The sequence below is a fragment of the Colias eurytheme genome, chromosome 19 (genome assembly GCF_061535395.1).
Source record: "Colias eurytheme isolate Ceu_HAF_F1 chromosome 19, ilColEury1 Martin Lab GWU primary, whole genome shotgun sequence".
NCBI classification, from domain to species: domain Eukaryota; kingdom Metazoa; phylum Arthropoda; class Insecta; order Lepidoptera; family Pieridae; genus Colias; species Colias eurytheme.
In genome coordinates, this window is record NC_142998.1 from 9484144 (window position 1) to 9507531 (window position 23388).

General features: G+C 37.6%; 1 protein-coding gene across 1 annotated transcript in view; it reads left to right on the forward strand.

The window, feature by feature from the left end:
* Positions 1–366: 366 nt before the first annotated feature.
* The window catches only part of LOC149900335 (RNA-binding protein MEX3A), a 54408-nt gene continuing 31386 nt past the window's right edge, over positions 367–23388 (forward strand). The window contains exon 1 of the mRNA XM_090112988.1: positions 367–734. Coding sequence (XP_089969114.1) covers positions 494–734 — 241 coding nt within the window. The 5' untranslated portion in view covers positions 367–493. The remainder of the gene's footprint in view (positions 735–23388) is intronic.

Consider the following 23388-nt stretch of genomic DNA (forward strand, 5'->3'; position numbering starts at 1 on the left):
GTAGTTTCAACTTAAAACTTTATAACTAACTACCTAGGTATAGCAGTATTTATAAAATTATGTTATCTCACTATAAATCATAAACCAGCTCAAAATTAAGTTTGATGAAACTCTTTAGAGACGCGTCCTCAGTTCGATTTACTACAATTACAGTTCAACAGTTCACGGACAATCGTAAGCGAATGTAAGCAATTAATTAGGCATGTACTTATCGCAGTGCATAGTTACCTGCGAGCGCCGTCTGCTAGGCGGGCGGAAGCTGCATCCCGCGGCCGCCCGCTGCAGCCGGCCACCCCACCCCCCTCCCCTCAGAGCGCGTGCGCTACCCATGCCGAGCCGGCCGGCAACTCAGTCTACCGCCGCGCCGCGACACAGCCGCACGCACGTTACGCTACAAAACGCGGCATCCACACGATCGAACGTGCTTTTTTTACCCAGTGACACTACGAGAGGGCAACCTCTCGCTACCGCCAAGATTGCTTCACAAGTGGAAATGCCGTCGAGCCTCTTCGGAGAGCTGGGAGGCGGGCTCGTCGAGGACCAGCGCGCGTTTCAGCTCGCTCTCGAGCTGAGCATGCTTAACTTCGGCGAAACTCTGCCGTCGTCCAACCCATTGGCCAGCCCGCTCGGCTTCGCGCCGCCGCCTGATGACCGCACCAAGAAATCGCAGAACATGACCGAGTGCGTCCCGGTGCCATCTTCCGAACACGTCGCAGAGATCGTCGGCAGACAAGGTAGGTTGAGCTTTGAGGTTATGTCGCCGGCTGTTACCCTGTTCACTCCACCCTTATGTAAGGGCGCACGTGCGATATAGGTTATGTTCGATCTATCCACCGGCTCGGCGGAATCGCCAAACAGATAAACCGTCAGTTTTTGTTTGTTTACCCTCGCAAATATGTCGCGGTGTCGTGTCGCGTAGTGCGCATTTCGTAGATATTTACGTAGACGTACGTAGCTTATTGCACGTAGAATGCACTCGGCGTATAAATATTAATGTGTAAATAATTGCATGTCGCTAGTTCCCATGACTATCTATGAGCGCCGTCGATACTTGTGTAGTGTGTATGAAAAAAGTAGAATCTTCTAATTAAAAGGTACCGTTAGCAAAAAATGGTCCCAAGGGATGTGGGTTTTTTTAAAGGGTCGGGGTGAAAAAATTCCGACAAAGCTCTCGACGCTGCCTTATCTGAGACTAATTTTTCTAAATGTGCATTAGATTTGAGCGAAAAAGTTAATTTCGTGGTTGACTTCAAAGTAAAATTATTCGTTTGAATGCAGGTATTTACGTAAGAAAAAAATTAGATCTACCCATGATTAGTAAAAAAATGGGAATAGATGAGCGTTATTTAATGGATGTTCTTTTGTATGAAATAAATTTGTCTGGATTTTTTTCAAAGTTCAAAAATGAGTTTATTTACCTGTCAATCGAAGTTTTGGTATCATTCATAAGCCATGCTATTATTTGTGATCAAATCGATATTTAATTTATTTACAAGTAATTATATGTACATTATATTTATTATTAAAAATGCCCACAAATAATACTAATAAGTAGAAGCAATAAAGTATGCATGCAGTTCGTTGCGCGTGCGCATGTTGACAGTTTAATAATAGATGACTGCACGTATGTAATAACTTATCTAAATAATGGCTTAGCAATTTCAGTCTAGATTCTAATAAAAACCTAACAAATTATATATTTCGTAGAGGTAGGTACCTATATAATTAATCTTTTAGAACGTTTATTTTTTCTTATATTTGACCGCCAGTGATTTATATTTGGGAGTTAAATTATTTATTAAATATATCTATAATTATTAACAATGAAAAATGCCAATAATATGTTTTCTCACGGTTTTATTAATAATATTGTGTTGTGGAATATTTGACCCTGAATCAATAGAATCAAATAGGTATTTTACTAATAAATGTTAAGACATTATGTACCTATTAGGATGAAAATACACAAAAATTTACAATTGAAGGAACATTCGTTGAAGCTTTCTTGTAAGTCGAAACGCAAGCATTAAAAGTGCAAAAAAACGAATCGCACTTGCAACCATGTCGTAGTAAGTTCCACCACAATAATGCCTTAAAACACTCCCAACAACGTCCGCCCTTTGTTGTGACAAGGTTCCATGTACAGAAATATTAATGTAGGTTAGCCTATATTTAGATGGTAGTTTTAAATGTTTCAATGTTTCGCTTTCGTGTATTTTTCTGTTTCTTTTATGAAAGCGTATTTGATTTGTGATTGTGTGGATTTAATGTGCATTCCTTTAGTTGTTTTCTGTCGTACATGATATGAACTTTAGACTTTTTTATACAGTATGTGCAGTCAATTTACATATTACCACTTGAAATATAGTCAAGTTCTTTAAAGAAATAGTAAAAGGCAAGACAACTTTTTCAGTATAACTAAAAAGTACATTTAATTTAAATTTTAAATAAAAAGAGCACATCAATACCGCGCAGCGTACAGGTTCTACATTATGTACAACTAAAGAAATTTTGAATGAAGTAATTTCTTGTACCTACTATCAGCAAAAAATCTTTAGAATTCGTTCCTTTACTGCAATCCAACTGGCAGAAATTCAATACAACGAGCTCTTTCACCTGGAAGGGACTTTTATTAATCTCGAGTACCTGACAAGTACCTACAAGTTTATATTGCGTTAAATCTATTGTTATTATGATTGCATCAAAGACGTCTTACCATTTCTTTGTTGAATCTCAACATTTTTTTGTACCGCTATTGTTTGTACGTTTTTCTGAATTCAGTTGAAAGCTCAGAGATTTGACAAACCGCCCAAGTACAATAGGACTTCGATTGTTATAATGCATTATCAATTTTCCGGATTATACTTTTCAATTGTGTTGGATATCTGCTATTTACATTACAAACTTTTTTTACATAATGATAATAATTTATATTGTTTGATTCATTACAAATGGTAAGTTACTTATAGTTTATGAAACACGGGTTTAGGATAAATTTATAATTACAGAAACCAATATGAATATTTAACTGTTTTAATATGCACTTTACGTAACATTTTATTAGCATGCAGATTCATAAAAACAATAAAACGAAAATTGGCGCATACACAACGAATTAATTAAATAAGTCAGCCATGTGTTTGATTTCGCGAACAAAAGACGAAGAAACCTTCGCCGTAAGACCGTTAAAATTCAACTCGACACGTAATTATGACCTTATAGCTACAAACTTTATTATGACATGAATATAAAATACATCCTTTGAATAATCCGAACATATTGAAATATAGTCTTTGATACGTAGATGATACGACGACAAAAACAATAAAAATGTCTATGTTTATACCGTTGACATGTGTTCAACGCAATATACCAAAAGGAGGTTGTTTAAAATTCTCAAGTTTACGCGCGGACACGGCGTGACGTCACGTCCGGTTGTCGATATCGAGTCTCGACTATCGATTGTCGATGTTCGATTGTCTCGAGTCGATCGGATCCTGTCGGCTCGTTTGTTGTTTTGATTTGTAGTGGCGCGCCGCCCGGTGTTTTGCATCTTGTAACTTGGTATATGTAGGGTAAGCGTGTTGTGCACATCTCATTCAAGTTGTATCACTTTAGTGGTGCGGTATTATTATGTACTGTAAGTTTCAATTTAGACATAAAGTGTATCCTCAGATTCAATTCTTGCAAATCTATAAAGCCACCACATAACTATAAATTATGCATTAACCGGCGCATAAAGTTCCAATAAATTTTCTTAATAACCTAACCATAGCGATTAGAAATCACGTCTGGTATTCAGAGTACCATCATAAAGTGCCTAAATGTTGTGACGATGAGTAATTCATCCCTGTCCGTCAACGCAAGCCGGTTCTAGCGAGAACCGGTTCCGCATCAATGACTGCCAACCCCTCGGCCCTCTACTCCCGATTTGATACATACCTTTTTATCGTACTCTTCATTTTGACGTGTCAGCTATTTAATTATTCTTGTAAAAGGCAAAATTAAGAGTGTATGTAGATCGTATAAGCTGTAATTTTCGTTATTTGTTCCTACTTCTAAAAGTCATTTTATATAGACCTGGAGATAATGTAATCAATTCTGAATCTTTTATCATATCAATTTACCAAATAAAAATAATAATTTGAAAGTATCAGTGTAATCGATGAAGTTGTAACACTAAAGAACACTATAGAACTCGTGTGAGTAGTGCATACAGACCACAACACTAGCTATGCGGTGGGACTGCGAAAGGGACTCAGGATTTGCAGTGTAGCTCAGCGTGCGTTCCGGTCGACGCCACCGCAGTCAGGGTCAAGGCTTTAACTCCTGCACACTTCTGCACGCCTGGTACACGCGGGGCGTACTCGTACTCTCCTCGCTTGAGCGGATATGGAGCGCTAAAAGCGAATCTGATTGTCTGATTACTCTCATTATTGAACTTCCCACGATACGCATGCAGAGTAGTTAAAGCCATATTCTTCAAAATTTTGAGAAGTTAGAACTTGTCTTGCTAGCATAACTGATAGCAAATTGATCCCTTTATTTACAGAAAATAACCATTAATGTCAGATTTAAATTTTAATACACTCAATAAATTGATTTTTAACAAAATGCTATTACTTTAACAAGATTACACAAATCTTATGCCGTTGACAATTTTTGAATGAAACTACTATGGTTAAAAAATAAACGAGCATGTGTCCCGGCACGGAGACGTCCCGAAATTCCATGGTCCCATTTTTTGTGTAACTTGACAGATGCATTCTGGGACGCCACTAACCGCATCTTGCATCCTTATCGCGCATTCGGAAATAAGATCTACGGATGCAATCTAAGACGATGAATTTGAGGTTTATTTTAAGGTACATTGTCTATCTCTGTCACTCATGATGGCGCCAGTTTCTGGAACAGGTCGTGCTTCTGTTTGCGCAGTGCATTACTGTTAAAACTTTTAATTTAACAAAAATATCTATTAGTAGTTACTGTATTGGCGATTATCGATACGACAATGTAATAATGTGGATGTTGATTGCGAAAGAAACGGCGTGACGACACAGTGCGACGGCACCCCCACGTCTGCAAAACTTAGGGACCCTAATGAATGACTTCCTAATTGCCGCGGCAGCACGAATAAACCCATAATCCGAGGCGAAAAGCCACTTCTTCATTTAATTATGAACTTTCAGCCCTTTGGTATCTAAGTCTGAAATCGGTTGCCAGACATCCTACAGCATGTACTTGTGGACGCGTATGATTATTTATTATACAGTTATTGAGTCTTAAACGTCAACATGTTGCTCGGGCAAATAAGATCGTATGTATTTAAATTTAAGATTGATTTCCCTTTAAATGTCGCGTATATAAAAACGTTTCAATCGTGTAGTGTCTGTAAGCGTGTTATAAAGCGACAAGTCGATATGCTTCCCGCACTAATGTTGACAACAATCCATCTCAGGCTGTCAGGCGCCGCCGCGAATTAGACTCACTCCCATTTCGATTTACTCCGTAGATTGTAATAAGTGTCCATCTTCTAGGTTTCTTCATTATTCTAGCGAATGCGACTATTTTCTTACAGAACTATACGATAGTAATTTCTGATGGTGATTAATCTATTTGTTGCGGACTATATTAAAGGAAAAAATGCTCGTTCGTTTTCTTGTGTACGTTTAATGACAGGATACGGTGTTAATGCCGTCGAGTCAAAGTCCCCAGAACGCAGATGTGCGAAAAGTTGCCGCTGGAAGAATGTGGCCTAGCTACAGCAACACATGTGTCTTGTGCGTGCTAATGTGCTCGAAGTCGTTCGTTCACAATTGATATTTAACAATACCTACCGCAAAACTAGTTTAAATAACGTGCCCTTATTATACGTAAGTATGGACCGCTGTAGTTCTCCAATAATGAGGATATATTTAAAAATATTTAAATGACAGCCTACAGAAATATAACTTACTATTAAATAATTTATTGACGCTGAATAATTATGTCCATTAATCTTCTTACAAACGCGAACGCCGATAACGTCTTAAAATAAATTTTCCTATGTAAATGGTGTTATAACAGTTAACGTAAAACGTATTATACGCGCTCAAATAGCTCTTATCGTGGTGTTAACTTCACCATCTGCTTATAACCGTCGCCGCCGCGGAGTGGTGTCTTGCAACGGCCGCGCACACCTGCCGCAGCTAACTGTCTTGCGTTGGGAAGAATTTATTGATAGCAGAATAATCGCAGGTATAATACGTCAATTGAATGTCACTTCACAAGACATCGACAGCGTAATTATATCTTTCGGCAAGTTTTTAATTGAACGGGTGATAAATTGATTTCTGATCGACAGCTTATTACGAACTTATACGTGTTTTATTTATTTAATATGGTACTACGAATTCGTGTAAATTTTTGTTCTTAAAATGTGTTTGCTCGATTCAACTACATATAAGATAAAAAGTAAAATTTTCTCGTTAAAATTGTAATCTTCCCAATTATTGGGTTGTAATAATTTGTTGTTGCTAAAAAATTATATTTTTAACATGGTCTCTACGGTACTTATAGGATAAATTTTTCGCTTTTTATCTGAATAAACGAGTTGAACAGGTGAAGCTGGAAACAAATACTATTCATAGTTTTGTTCGAGGGATATAACAAATTATTATTTCTTATTATTTAATATACGAACCAACGTCATAATAAATCCAGTTACATTTGTCGCATTCATATCTTATACATATATTATTTTATTTTCGAAATGCAAAGTTCAATGTACTGAGCTAGTAATGGTAATCAAATCGAAAGGATACTTCCTTATCCATTGACTTATTTGCTGTACCATGCCGACAAAAAAAACACCTGGTGCCCTGTTATTACAAAACTTAATCCATTGTGAATTAAAGCGTAAATTAACGTGTAAATTACTTCCTACATACGTGCTTAAATTACAACATTGGGTTGTAAAAATATTTTTTCCGTCTGAATCGTTAAACATCGTTTCAATTGGCATATAGGTAATAGGTGGTGTATGGAGGTAAAGGTGGAACTAACGATTTGTTTAGTCGTTTCAACGATCAAACGACGTTGAAGACAACATGAAAGTAAGAGTAATACAATTGGTGCGTGTACCCTAACGCCGCGCCGTTCCCGTCGCCGCGCCGCGCGCAACGTCGCGAGTGCCAGCTGCGCTTTACGTTTTTAACGTGCGTGAGCAACGGTCAACACCTAGCCGAGTAGCTATTGTTGTACTAGTTAAGGAATTTTATTTGTTTGCGCGGGAATATAAACTACAAATTGACGTTACGTACATATTAAGTTACCGGTTGTATTGTGTTGTTAATGCGCTATTTATTCGTGTCTGAACACAGAAGGGTTAAGAGTACGGACAAAGCGTCTGAAATTCTAGTCTCTTAAGTGCTTATAATGAGGCAAAGTTTTAACGTTTAAGCTACGAGAAATTCACGTTATTAGTCCTTTAATAATGCTAATAATATATGGTATTTGCTATATATATCACCGATTACGTTCAATACTGTTTTCATAATTGAAGGGTCGAAAGTCGAAACAAATAGGGACTATTAAACAGGGCACGATTTATGTTTGAATTAACGAAACTCCTTGCTACGGAAAATTACAATTTGCTTCTTCAGTTGCTTGGAGAACTTAAAATACCAAAGTATTGATATCATTGAAGTAGTTTTTAATACCCTTCATATATGGGACGTGAGAATCATAAAATTTTATCATCAAAAGGTTTATTGTTGATCATGATTAATTTAATTTAATTACTTTCACAATAATTGGTCATAAACATGTTTTATCAAAGGAACATTAATAATGAATTTTAAACAAAGAAAGCGCATAATGATACAAATAAAAAAATAATCATATGCATATAATTAACGTAAACACAATGTTTCCAAACATAAATTTCCCAAAACTCCTCAATAGTAATTGTTGGTATTTAATTTTTTACTAGTTTAATATAAATGGATATAACAAGACCACGTAGCTTCGTTTTTAGGTCATGACGAGTAATTTGTTTGTCGTTCATATCACGAGTAAACAGCTGTCGAATTGTACGACCGTACGAGCTTTTTTACTACAAAATTATTTAAAATGACTACAGGTATAACACGTTTAATTTCGCAATATAATAATTAAATTATTGAAATAGTACATTTTCAAGTGTTAGTATTTTTAGAGATAATTATAATGGCCGAGTATTGTAAGGGTAAAGCAAAATGGAAGATAGAACTAGAACGTTGAGTCACAATTATTCAAAATTGTCGCTAATTAATTTTCGTCTCATGGACATTCATAATTTTTATCTCTCGCTGACACGTGCATTCTGATTCATAACTAGCTTTATACCGTGCCGTAATCTTTTACGGACGTCAGGGTTATCACGCACCGGACGCAATACTGGGAATACTTAAGAAAATCGACCAAACAATTAACTGGCTACTCAATGAAGTGCCGATTGTAACGCATTTCGAAATTCACAAAAGAATTTATCTGCATTGTAAAAACACCTTTTGTGGAGCGAAAAGGTTCTGTTCAATCGCTCCGAGCTGTTATTAAGTTGGGTTTCGTTTCTTGTAAAAGCCTACCTGCAGTCGTTACCTGCACCTATCACTAAATTAAATGTACCACTCCACTGAAGAGTGGATAGATTTATTATTTCACTTGTTTCGCTAATTAATTATTGATTGTTTTTTTTTTATGACTAAGTAAGGAGCAGATAACGAGAACAATTTTTATAAGATTCAAGTACTAAGACTGCAGTACTCTGCTGGAGGTAGACTTAATGCGTAGTGGGTGGCGTTGTAAACTGATATTTCCCTCGTGAAAATGTTCAATGGTCGATATCGAGTTGCCGTTGAGTGCGTGTCGCCTTTAGATTTTCGTCTTGTATGCTGGTCCATTATTCCGCGTCATTAATTATTGAATACCCGTTTTTGCTGAAAAGCGCATACGCCACCTGCCGCACGATGTAATTAAAGATCGCGAGGAAAGGAGTCTGGCCCGTACAGGTTCACCTTCATAAAGACAACTGTATTTATAGACGATTAAAGAAACAAATATTCGACTCGGAGCAGCGGGTGGGACTTTCGTAGAGAGGCGGTCTTAACTTGGAATGTTCGTTCCAGTACATTGCGAAGGTGGCAGTTGGCGAGCGCGCCATCTGTCGGGCGGTGGCCGGAAATGCAATTTGTTTTGTTTTCCTCTCTTCTATTTCGAAACGGTTCAATCGCGACCGCTATGCAAATGCGATCGAACGTCACGAAACGTCACGACAGTTGCGGTTGTGACACGTGCCGCCGTCACGAATAATGACGTCGTATTATTCGATCGCATTTAAAATTCGAACGTAAAACAATTTATAATTCATGAACGTTCAAAATTTCGGGTAACGAAATTTCCACCTGTCCAGACCCCGACCTGTAATAACACCACTTTTTAATAATAGTACATAATACTATGAATATACTGTTGTAGTAAAAAACGTTTTAAAAGTTATACCCACAGGTTATACCTAAGGCTTGCACATCTGTTGATCACATTCTTCAATCACTATTCACTATGGACAAAAGCTTAATTCAATAAATATAAAGATAAATGCGGCAGAGCTGAAAATCCACATACCTACATACTTAGAATATAATGTTGGTTGATTTTACGAAATGTTTGAGACCGACATCTGCCGTTTGCACCTGCCGAAGCCGTCGCGAACTCCTGAGTTTTTACAGACTGATCACATCGCTCGATAACTCATGGGCCCCTGGTACATAAAATTATATTCGCCTCGAAAGGAAACGTGCGTGTCGTCTCGTTTTCAATAACATAATTTAATACAGCTAAAATAACGCACCTCCTTACATCCATTACGCAGCAATTGACACCTCAGGCGGTGCGTACTCAAAAATAAAACAAGACGTTGGCACACGCATCTTGCACCGACCTGTAATTTCCGATTTGCAGGTAATTGAAAAAAAATGCTCTATGATTGAATCGTATTTTAGCAAAATTACCTGAACTAATGACGAGCAATCGATTGCCAATAAACGACATCGATTATTTCCAAATGTCCAATATAAGTACATTTGAAATGGGCGTATTAAATTAAATAAACTATAAAACGATTATATCACGGGCAGAGGCCGCTGGGCGCTCGGAAAGCGAGAGCTGTAGAGCGGCATTCCACGGTAATAATCCTTAGAATCGGCCCGACGCATCGTGAACATCGATCCTTTTGCGACAAGCGATTTGGTTTTAGCCAGTCCTCGAATCCCTTTTTTAGAACGATATCCGATATCTTTTGGCCACTCAATTAGCGCTTAAATGACGTCAGATTGTCAAATGACAATAAAACTTGACTTGTTTTTACAATGTGTCGCATTTATGAGGCAACGCTCGTGAAATATCCTTTGCGCCGTCCCGAGTGCAATTTATTTAAAAGTTTGATGTGATTTTGTTGAGATCTAAATATTATGTTAAATGGTTACTCCGCCGGCGGTATTGAACAACAATTTTATTATAATTGGCGACTCGGTCAACGCTTCTTGGAAATTGTTTTTTTATTCGGAACTTTTAACCGATCTCGTTTTTGCGCGGACACCGCGCGCTTTGTTCTCCGCCATATTTGTTTTTAATGTTTAACGATTGGAAAATGACTGTCTGATGAAAACTAGTGAAAGTTCACGTTGTATAAAATACTCCTTTTTGGTACTTATCCGGTATTTTAACTGGTCTATAAATTGTTGTTTAAAGAACTCACAGAACGGACGTGAAAAAATATAACTTAACCTAAATTTCAGTAGACTAGTAAGACACTTTTTTGATCAAGTGTCGACACAGAAACACACTTCGCTTAATTGGTGGGGCGGTCCCGCGGGATATGACTAGTTGCTGAAATGTTTTGCGATATGCTAAAATTATTTCGAAAGATTCTCTAATCGATGTAAATTCATTCAGAATCATCATTATTTGAAACCAATTGACCAACTACAATTAGTCTAAGAATGATAAAAAGACAAAGTACCTACAATATATATATCTATCAAAATTTGATAAAATGTTATTGAAGTGTTGTTTAAACGTATAGGTCCTTAGAATTCCTAGAGATAATATAAACTCTCGCATGGGCATTAAGTATATGTAGTTGCGCACATATTTTTCACCCGCATAGTTACTGAGGTGATTCTGTTAGACAAACGGTCAATTAATTAAGACCACCTTGGGCAAATGCGAATAAATCACGATTTTAATATAAGAGGGCGTTCAACAAAGGCAATAAATATGCGATATCGATGTTCAAATATCGTACGTTTTGTCATTAAAATGCCGACAACATATTTTCTTATAAAAATCGTCGCAGAATCGTCTAATTCCATATTCTACACGTAGGGCTGTCAACAAGGTGGATACAGATTTAAACATTATAATGATTTTATATAAATAGCATTAGCATTGAGATAGCGTCAGTTGACTAATCAATTTTATACCTGCAATTTGTCTTTGATCGCAAGCTCAATGCGGCATTGAAGCTCTTTTAATTTTTCGATACTAGCGATCGAATATAACACTGAGGAAACATACCGACAGAATAATTGTTATTCACACTATTTCTAAAAATAATGAATTAGGTAGCAAATGTGTGAAAGGGTTTAACTTGAAAGTTGAACAATTGCCACCCCTACGTTTTCCACAAATCGGGTTACTGACCGACTAACGTTGACCTCTCCTAACTCGCCCGCCGCCTCATACCTATTCTAGTTCTGACAACACTCGGGGTCACGTTGCACTGGTCCTGCCTTTGATGATACCGACTCAACTATTTATTTCATATAAACCGAACAATCAATTTAGATGTTTATCGTTTTAAGACGAAAAACTAATAACGCCATGCCTGAGATGAATAAAAAATGTAACAGTTCTGACCATGAAATTGTTAAGTGGCCTCGTTTTTAATTTCTCGCTAAAGCCATAAATGTCAGTGTTCACATCACTAGCTTTGTATGATTAAAAATTTTAAGTCAAAGTTCGAACGACATATCGAGGTTAGGTTCGAATTATTACCTGGCTCATAATTATTTTACGTTAGATTTCACAAACTCTAAAGTCTGAATTTGGCGTTTGAAGTTATTGCGGCATTATTGAGGGCAAACTTTAGATCTAAACTTAAAACGTTAAAAAACTGAATATAATATATTGTTGAATATACGATCAACTAGAATAACTTCTTTCTGAATTTATCTGTGATGCTTTATAGTTCAGTATAATCTTTAACACTTGAAACAACAATAATTACAAACCCATTTGTTAATGGAAAATTCTCATAAAGTATCGAGAAATTGTTTATTTTTAATTAATAAATAATGATAAGGATCGTATTATCCGGGTGATTAGTCAGGTTTGGCGGTCACTGCGCTGTAGATCAAAGCTCGACCGCCGGTTGACAGATATTTTGATATTTTGCATACATGCTCTAAAATAATGTTCACACCGATGACTTTTAGACTAAGAGCCAGCGATCGAATTGTTCAATGAATCGAATAATGACAAAATTAATAAGAAATTTTAGAATATAAAATGATACCTTAATACATATATCATATATCAATACAAATATAAAATGTTCAAATATAAATTAAAAGTTTTCACATAACAGCAATTCTTTATCTTCATAAAGTTTCTTATTTTTTCATATCCTATATTAAAAATTAAATGTTCCCATCGATTCAACTCAATGCCAGCTTTAAATCGATTCTAAAGTATGTAATTTTCTAATACATAATACCAGACTCTTAGCCTACGTTCTCCGGTGGCCTGTTTTTTAACAATGTGACTTGTAAGTCACCGCGGACGCAGTGAGGTGGTCCCACATAGCCAAAGTAAAATGCCAATTATATAAACTTCACGCTTCGATAACTTAATTGAGATCTCACATGTTAAATATGTAATTTAGATTAACTTGAAAAATTATATTTTTTGTGCCAATAGCTCGGCGAGCTCGGATGAAGTATCTTATCTTCTTATATACTCCTGGTGATTATTACGAGACCATAATAATTTAAATATAAATTAGAGGTCACAGTTATTTTTAGGTTAATCCATGATCATAGACGAATAAATTACTAAAAGTTAAATTGAACGTATTAAATACATTTTCATTAAGAATTAACTGACGTAACCATTAATTACATGTGATTGTAATTACAAAAATACAATCAATCCGTCATAATAGATAGGCGCATACGTAACAGCATTCCTCGCCGCACTGACCTACGGTGGCGTCATCGGCGCAATTTATCATTTGAAGTTCATTGGAAAGTTTAAGATCAACTTGAAGCTATTGTGCATTTATGTTCACCTAGTACATCGTCGTATTGTTATTAACAAATGTAAGTTTGATTCAGTGTTGGTTGTTTGTTATGGTGATATTGTGAAACTCTTTTATTATGCCCATATAACTTTAATATTAATTAAAAAAAAACGTATATACAAGTAGAATATGATAATCTTGTAGCCATTTATCAAAGGTAATTAGGTAGTATCTTTACTTTACATTAATAATAGTCCCGAACCTTTTGATTTATGTTAGCCGAATAAAAATGTCCATGTTATTTAAAAAATTGACAAATAGCACTTGTATTTTTTATCAACTTATTATATGACGAAATCATTAAGAGTGTTCACGTGGCGAACATACAAATAATAATTGTTTACGATTCGATTAGGTGGTTTGGTCGCGCCCTCCGTGCTGCCATCCTAAAGCGGTCAATTCCCAGTGCATTGCACTCTGTTACAAAATAACTTAATGTCGCCGTCATCCATCGCTTTTTTGCATTATTTGTAACAATTAAATCTGCATTCGAAAATCGAATCTTATTATGATGCGCTCCTAATTAATTTTAAATCAAATTTATTGGGACGATAGTATATTAAATGTGTCCAAATATACAATAACGATCTACAATTGTGTACACTAATTGACGAAAAAGGACGAAATCGAAAATGGTAAATTTTATGATAATAAATATTTGGTAGGTATGGAGAACACACAAGATGTTTTTAAATATTACGGCGACCGTTCCGGGTCATTCTGGTGACCTAACGACGACCTATTGCAAACAAAAATAAAGCTGTTCATTCACGATCGCGACATGTAAAATAACCTTGAACTAGTTAACTGGGCGGGAATAAATCAAAGACCAGACATGGCAACATCGTTGGGGGAAAAAAACGCGCCAATTCTCTGTATCGCTTAGCCAGACGTATCATTATCTTATTATTCTAATACGTTAGTTTCGATACTCGTTGCTTGATTGTGTTCTGTTTAATCTGTATGCGTTATTTTATACATTCGTATTAAAATCGCAATTTTAATTTGTGTAACTGTCAAAACATGACAAATGAGTGATGCGAATATGAGTGATTTTGCAAACTAAAACACCTTTGTACGATATATGAATTTTAATGTTTCTTAAGCGGGTTGAACGTGTTTAATGAGCAAAACTGAAAACATTAAAAGTAGGTATGTAATTATCACCAAACTCTATTTTAAATATTGTTTAAAAGTTTTAATTAGGTGACATTAGTATCACACCCTAACTCCTAAGTCGATTAATGAAGCTATGAATAACCTGGGCGGTATTATAACTGCAAAATGATTTCATTGCGTCATTGCATCTGCATTGGGTCACACGCGAGGGTCTTAATGACCTCAAACCATAATCACCGGGTTGGATCAATAGCAAAAAATATCGATATTAATCTTAATTCTCCGTTACCGAATAACATTTTTTAGTTTCGTTTGGCGATGATATATAAACCTATCTACCTTTTGGGTAATTTACGGTTCAATAAATTACCTTCAAATTCTCAATGGTTCAGTGATTGATGTTATTCAAATAAACGTATAGTTTGTTTTTTAATAATTTAATCACTTTTATCCTTAGCTTGTTGAGTTTTATTATGAAGGTGGGACCATGGGAAATTACAAATTAGTCTCATTTTTATCCTTGTTAAATAAATTCACTTTAAATAAAACATACACACATATAGACAATATAAGATAAATAAAATACAAGGGTATATATAATACATCTTATATATAAAATTCTCGTGTCACAATGTTAGTCTGCATACTCCTCCGAAACGGGTGGACCGATTCTCATGAAATTTTCTGTGCATATCGGGTAAGTCTGAGAATCGGCCAACATCTATTTTTCATATGTACCACGGGCGAAGCCGGGGCGGACCGCTAGTATAGGTATAATCGAAAAAATTGCACCTAATTTTACAGCTATATAACAAAAAGTACTATTATTACCAGTTTATAGCAGACACTACGATTAGCGTTAATTTGATTTTTAACAAGTAATCTATTTATTATATTAGCATAATATTTAGATTGGTTGTATATAAGTAATTATTTGTATAACTTAATGACAGGTTGTATGATTGGTTAGATATGTAATTATGAGTCATTGAGTTAAAACTGCCAAAAGCTAAGCTGTTAGCAATTAACCTATCAGTTGTGAAGGTCGATGTAAATAGGTTTTGTTAAAAAAACGTATATTATCTTATATGGTATCCTATCCTTCCTATGAAACTGATTTCAGGTACGTAAACCAACAAATAAAAAAAATTGCGTTCATAGAATAAGCTTTTTATTTATTATTTAATTATTATATGTTATACCTATGTTACTTAAGGAAATCAATTTTATTTGAGTATCTTAATTTGAATAATACTGCGAATAGTTATTAATTTATTATAGAATACATTAAAGGATTAACTATGTACAATCTAAATTATAAAGATGCAATTCAAATACAACGAGATATATGCGATACGCAACGGAAAGTTACCATATCGCGTGATCGAATTTGAAACTTGTATTTATTTATAAAAGAATGGTATCCATTCATTCTCGAAATTACCATCGAACAATGATGCTTCATGGTGTTTCTTTTACAACGCAAAAAATGACTGTTTTGACATATGCCGATGCTTTTATTACAAGCAATTTGGGCGCAGCAAAATAATATGAGCCGATATTACTGACAAAAGAACATTATATATTCCGTGTTTCTTTAAAATTTTCGAAAGTATTTTTTAAATGCTGGTAATTATTCAGTAAAATTATAATAATGACTACATGACATTCGATCGCTTACCGGCAACGCAAAAAGAAAACAAATGAAACTGAGTCTTGGTATCAGAATAGACAAACCTGCTACGCTCCCACACATTCATGGCTTCCCTAGTTCTGCGGTAACGAGCCGTGATAGACCGCTTCATTTGATACCTCTGATGTTATAATGTTCTCCTGGTGCCTGCATATACTGTTTATATGGCTTGTCTTATGCATATAGCTCGTCGATGCCGTATCAAAATATTTTTTATTTTTCATTCACATAAAAAATACCAGACATCGCTACAAGCTATCACTAGTATCCAATAAATGTATAAACAGAGTCGATCTGCGTATTACGTGCATCCGGCGAGCTTTCGTCCGGCGCATACGCATTGTCCGCCGGATGTCTTGCGGTCGCACGCAATTTCACAACCTCTGCACTCTCATGCTGCCCTTGTATATATTTCGTTTATTTTGCAATAAATACGAGGCTCACTTGTTTAATTTTTTCTTTATTTACTGACTGAGTACTCTATATATATATATATATATATATATATATATATATATATATATATATATATATATTTTTTTTTTTTCAAGTTATGAAGCTGCTTTAAAAGTAGTCATATTTGAAAAAAAAATAATGTGTTCGTGTACTAGTGTACACACGTAAGAAGTGAAACTTCTTTATGACCTTATTTTTCAAAAAATAATTTACTATATGCAACTTTACATAAATACGTCAATCACGCGTGGTAGGGATAAAAACAAGATGGCGCGTAACGGAAAAATGTCACGCGTAACGAAAAAATGTTACACTAAATTTTTTTCCAACCCCGATAAAGAAGTTTCACTTTAAAAATTGAATAGTATGAAGTAGTAAACCAAACAAATGAACTTAACAAAAAATACAGGACGATAACAAGGTATGTTATAAATAATGTAGAGGTCGAATTGAGCTTACTTGTTTAAATATTAAGCTGATTATGTAGTCCGTAATGGAGTCTAAGCGGTTATGACCTCTAAGCAAACGAATGGACGAAAACAATACACGTCTGCAAGGACGGGGCGCTTGATTGCACCGCATCAATCATTTCTCACTGATGTTTCAATAACACTTCGGAAATTAGGCACTCTAATTAGCTGCTAGAAATCTGCCGAAATCAAGATCCACCCTGAATACGTCACGATTCACGAAGCTTTCGACCTTTAGCGCGCTGATGCGAGTAGGTATAAATAACTTTATCTCCCTTATTTATAACCCTGTCAAGAATTATTGACCAACAATAAAATATATCGACGTTAATAGAATGCAAGATATTATTTTTAAAAGAAAGCCTTGTGAACGTTTGCGTAATCGATTAATCATATTTACATAATCATTTTTAACTGTGAGCATCTCTTTAACTCGCGAAGTAACTTATTATTCCCCTGGAGGTTCAATATGTCACTCTTTAACGATATCGCGGCGATCGATGTCAATACGCAACGATTTCTGTATTTATTTAATCTTATTGCCATGACGATTATTCTTTCTTCGCAATCGGCCGTTGAAACAGCTTTGCTCTTTAAGCTTTATTGTGATTCGTTTTGATTTAGTCGCTTTGTAGCTTCAACGAACTCGATCCCCTTATTCGCTCCCGTTGGGGCCCTAACGACCTCGAATTTAAATCAAGAAAGGGCAAGAAAGGAGTCGCGCAACTGGATATTTGACCCTAACGCCCTTCGCTCGTTTTTACCTTTTACAAGTCTCGCTAGGTTTTGTAACGGTAAAGCGGTGTCACATTCGGCGCTGCAACCCCGCGCCCCTGTCATTTCGGCGACTAATAACCGCCGGAGTTCATAATTTATAAGGCGGTGCATGTGACCGCTTTTTACCTCTCGCCGTCGCCGACGTCTGGGAATCCGCAACAAAGCCCCAACGAGATTCCGCTTTGCATTCCGCGAGTATTCTTGTGCGTCGTCTGCCTGCGAATCCGCCGTTTCGAAATCAACATTTGCACTCAATCGATGCGCTGGCGATCCGCATAAGTAAAATGTATGTCGCAATCTATTTCTCGCAAATAGCGCGTTTAGAAGTACTGCCGCTCGTCGGCGAGCTTTTGTTTTATATCTGTTATGGGCGTCGCGTCGTCTCCGGCGAAGCCAATCGAAGCGAGCGTCGAACGCGCCTGACCTACATTTGCGACAATAAAGCACCCCGTCAAATTTTGTTTCAGACTCCACGTTAACTCGGTTTTTTAGCAACTCCGAACCCGTTGCATTCCCGAGTTTACGATCATCTCGGCTGACCGACGGCTGACAGAGCGATCGTAAAAGATCAGATTTTATTTCTTATTGTTCACCTTTCGCGAAATCTAATTGAAGTCGGCGAGCAACGTTGCCTTTACGCGTTTTTAATTTTACTGCTGCGCACGCTGAGTTATACCCTTGCGATAATGACAACTGGCGTGAATTCGTTCATTACTTTTTATCACATATTAAAAGGTTTAATCAGTTCGCGTGAAAATGACGCCGTCTGATGTCGCACCGCGCCGAAAGTCTGAGAATGGCCAGCGCGCCCTTGCCGGTGCTTTTTTGCTTTATAATTCCAATAATTCCAACATAAATCAATATATCGAGAAGAATGGGCTCTATATCGTTGCAATAAGACAACATGATCTACGTAAATAAGGCTCGTGTGGTATTTGCTTCTTCAGACTCGTTTTGGAGGTTGTCAACTTTAGCTACGTTATTTTGCTATCTGCTTCATCGGTAGGAATCAATAATAAAAATTGATAAATTAATTTAATTTTTCGTGTTTTTAAGAAGGTAACGAAACGCATATTACTTACGAGTACTCTTTCGTGTGAAATCATGCGAAAAGTATTTTTGATTTCAATGGACATGTTTGCAGCAAGTTTATAGCGAATTGTTCAATGTTCAGCCCTCACATCACGTAATAAAATAAGATGTACAGAAATAGCCGCGACAAATATGAATAGAATGTTCCAGCAATAGGCCTACAATTTAATGTTGACCCGGGCTCATATCGTGAGTCACTTTGTATTCGCCACGCACTGCGCTGCGTCACATGCTATCGGAAACGCTAACTGCTGCGACGGGTATAAACGACTTGTTCTTCTAAATCATTCATCATATTCACAGCTTTTTGCATGAAATATCTTGTAGGTAAAACTTATTGTGCATTCTGTAGGTACGCTCGAGCGATATGTCTGCGCTCTTGAGGAAAATACTTCGCATCATTTTTATTTTTAATGTTGCGAATTAGTCCAGTCCATTTTTTTTTAAATATGTGCGTCATAGGTTACATAATAAGTTGTTATTTAATCTATACTTATATTATAAAGCTGAAGAGTTTGTTTGTTTGTTTGTTTGAACGCGCTAATCTCAGGAGCTACTGGTCCGATTTGAAAAATTATTTCGGTGTTAGATAGCCCATTTATCGAGGAAGGCTGAGACCAACATGAGCAATGCGGGTGAAACCGTGCGGCACAGCTAGTAAGAAATATATATAATCCTTGTATGATTTGATCCTTGTGATAGGAAAGTTACATTCCTTTCATATAAAAGAAAAAAAACGTTAAATTCTTCGAACAATGTTAGCGTCAATAAAAGAATCGTTTACGCATTTCACATTTGTAACAATCGAGATACCACTGGGAGTAAACAAATTCGTATTTTGTAAATACCAAATACTGTTTATGTCATAAAGGTTATATAGAGATTAAAATGCAGCTTTATTTTTATTGCGACGGCATTAAAATGTAACTTGAATGGTTTTATAGTTGAGATGTAGTTATTAATGTGTTTTTTCTTTATTTCAGGTAAATACACTTACGAAGGCTGTTTTACAATAGACAGGTATTTTAAATATACAGTCGTTGAAATTGATATTTAATTTTGATGAATTTATATCGGTCGCTCTGTAGGTACTCGCAAGTGTAGTGTGAGTAATGCGTACCAGGTAATCATGATTGAAAAGAGTTGGACATGCACTGACCTATGTCACTCGAAGTACTTTCTTCTAATCTCAAAATGTAACCGTAACTATGAGGCGGGCATCGTTTCCGGCGCCTGTGACGTCACACCCGTCTCGCCGGTCGCCGCCCCTACCACGTAACCTTGGCGCAGATGCGCTCACGATCGCACAACGCTTTCGTTTTCATAGCTTCATAGGATCTTTAATGAGATTTCGCATTACCTGTCGTTTTTTCTTAGAGCTCTATTACGAAACATCTTAGCTTAGGTTAGTGATGGGAGTACGCTGCGAGAAACAGTTTTGTCTTAAAAAAGGGATAAACATTTCAAAATATACTGATTGCTACGTATTTTTATCGGGGAAAGTTTCAGCTTGACTGTAAAAATAAAGTTATAAAATAAATCAGCAACGTAACATAACCGAGGAGTACGTGCACCGGGCTCCGCTGCATTTTCGAAGTTCGATCGAACGGATGCAGAAATTACACAAATCGAATTCCACTTATTGCGAAATAAGAGCAAAATCTCTTGTAATTTTTCACACGATACACAAGAGAATAGTTGCCCTAAGCGCACCGTGCTGAGGTGATCGAACTCGCAGCCTGTAATTTTGGACCGCAAAAGGAATAAAACGTATTGCGATCGGTGATTAAAAACCTTTGTCGGTTCTACTAATATTTATATTTTCGCAATGCGGCCGACATCTAATTGGCCGCTCATATATTTGACGCGGGTGAGCGGCGCCGGCCAACGGTGACCACCTCGGCTTCATTAGTTTTCCTGGTAGTCGAATCATAAACCACTCACAATTTTTTACGTGCAGTCGTATATGTCAAAACGTGACCCGGGCGGGCCGCCGACAAAGCGACGGAAAAATACATTTCCCTTCCAAACTGTAATTGTTTCGATCAGTCGTCCATTATGATACGCTAAAAATACTCGGTATTATAAACGATCGCAGGTGGTAGGTATGGGCGACTAGTTTCAACTGCCCGTTGGTACTCTCGATCGGCCCAAGGTCTGGGATATTGAACCTGGCCGGTGCAACAGCACCGCAAGGTCCGCCGCGAAAGAGACGGCTGCACTATCACTCATTGTTATGGGGGAAATGTCGCGACCACACGCGCGCTATCGATTCTTTTCGTCGGCCCAGCTTGCGCCTTCTAATCGCGTGTACGCAAAGCTGCAATTGTCCAGTCCCGTAAGCAGTGCACTTCCTCAAAGTGTGATCCGGAGGAACGAGACAGGAAACTGGAATGCGGCTCCCGCCTCCGGAGCGACAGAGACGGCTATACTCAGGCGAGTGCGTCGCAGACCGACAGGAGTGCATTGCGCTGACGCATCGCGATCGTCTGCGTGCATTCGTCTTTTTTGTTGACGCTACCCCCGCAGCTTTCGTTGTTCACGTTAGTGACAAAGGTTTCGGTCGCTTTTTACATCAATATCAATCGAGAACAATTAAATTCGCCGGTCGGACCGGTCTTGCTATTTGGCATTTATTCGTTCCCACGCGGTTGATGTTATTTTAATTATGAATGGCCTTCGGGGCAGGGTGCGGGTCCACTGACCCACTGCCTGTGACCGGATTCCCGGCGCGAGCGCTTTTCGCTGTGTCAGCGTCGTACGCACTTTCAATTGAAGCACTATCGCTTACAAATAAAGCCGATCGAACAGGAAGCGTCGCAATATTTATGTAGAAGCGGAGCGAAGGTTAACGTCTTTAGCGTTCATTGGCATAATTAAAAATAAATAATATTTCTTTAGGAATGTATTCGGTGCGTCCTCTCGCCCTCCTGCTGAGAGCGCGTGAACTTTTTATCGGCTGAGTACATCTCATTTAGTGGATTAAGAGTCCAACAGTACAGCACCGACAAACATTTATCACATGTGGTATCGAGAAGTGACGTCGTACTCTGATATATTACGGCCGCGCTTCGATTACCACGTGTGTTGTTATCTCACAACATACTTCTAATACGTAGTAGTGTGGTTCTCACGAAGCCACCGCCGAGTACGTTCACACCTATACCTACGATTCGGACCCGCGCACGATCGCGCCGCGCTGCTTATTTGTGTTCAGCAAACATTCTTCCAGATAAGCTATGAACGAGTCGCCTGTACTTCCCACATCTGCTCCGACCTTGGCTCCTTCAGCCCGTTGTGTAACCTCCTTATCAGTCACGCTCCCCTGGTGCCTCGATTACCGAATCATTCCAAGTTTTCCGGTCTTGATAACTTTATCATTCTTATAAAATAGATGCGATTCTATCACCCACATAATTTGACAATAAAATCTAATATGTGTGATAAAACAGTGAACCCGTTGTAGTCTTTCACTATCGCTAATCTCCCGATAAAACATATTTAGAAGCCACGTGGGCTAAGTCGTTAACATAATTACAGTTTTCAAGTGGCCCGACTCGTTTCGGTGCTTCATCTTAAGCTATAATAGATTCTAAACGTTGCGAAACCGAAAGTGTCTCCGGCCCCCGCCTAACAATAATAATACAAATCGTCAAAACATCGAGTCTGGTGTCTGCGACAGCGCGCAGAACAGGTTCTGAGCGGTTATAAAAAGTGAAAAACTTGTCTATAGAAGCTCAGTCGGAGAGCGTTTTGTTGACATTTCAGTTATGACTTATGGGGTTAGCGAGAGCGATGAGGCGGTCCTTCCGTGAGCTTTTATTATTCCGGTTATAAATTAAACTGTGCTCGTTAATCGGCCCTTTAATCCGTCTGGGCGTTGACTCCGCGGCCGGCCGCTCAATGGCTCACTCATCCACAGGACAACCGCCGCAGTAAACTCTAAATAGCTCCTCTTTCCGCAATGTTTATGCATCGGGAGAAAAACTTACAATGGTGGTGGCCGATGACCGGCGACTCATCCTTGTGGAATGTCGCAGCTCGCCTCCTCGCGCGCTCGGATCCGCCGCTCCCGTGATGCACCCTCGCCTATCGACGGATCCGGAACGGTCAAAGACTAGATATCGACGTGAGATAATTTCGTCGGTTTGATTTTTTGCGCGTTATTGTTAGCCTCGAATGATACACTGGTTGAATATTTAGCGATATCCGCTGACTTCACCGCTTATAAAAAATGGCGAATAATTAGTCAATAAAAATTCCGCCGATTATATACAGAGTTGTTACACGGGTGTTACGTAAGTGGAGTAAACGACCTAAGAGTTGGTGGTCCGAAGGTCTTGGACCACGTGGGGGAAGCATGTGGCTTCGTTTGCGTTACCGACCGACTAATTGTTGAA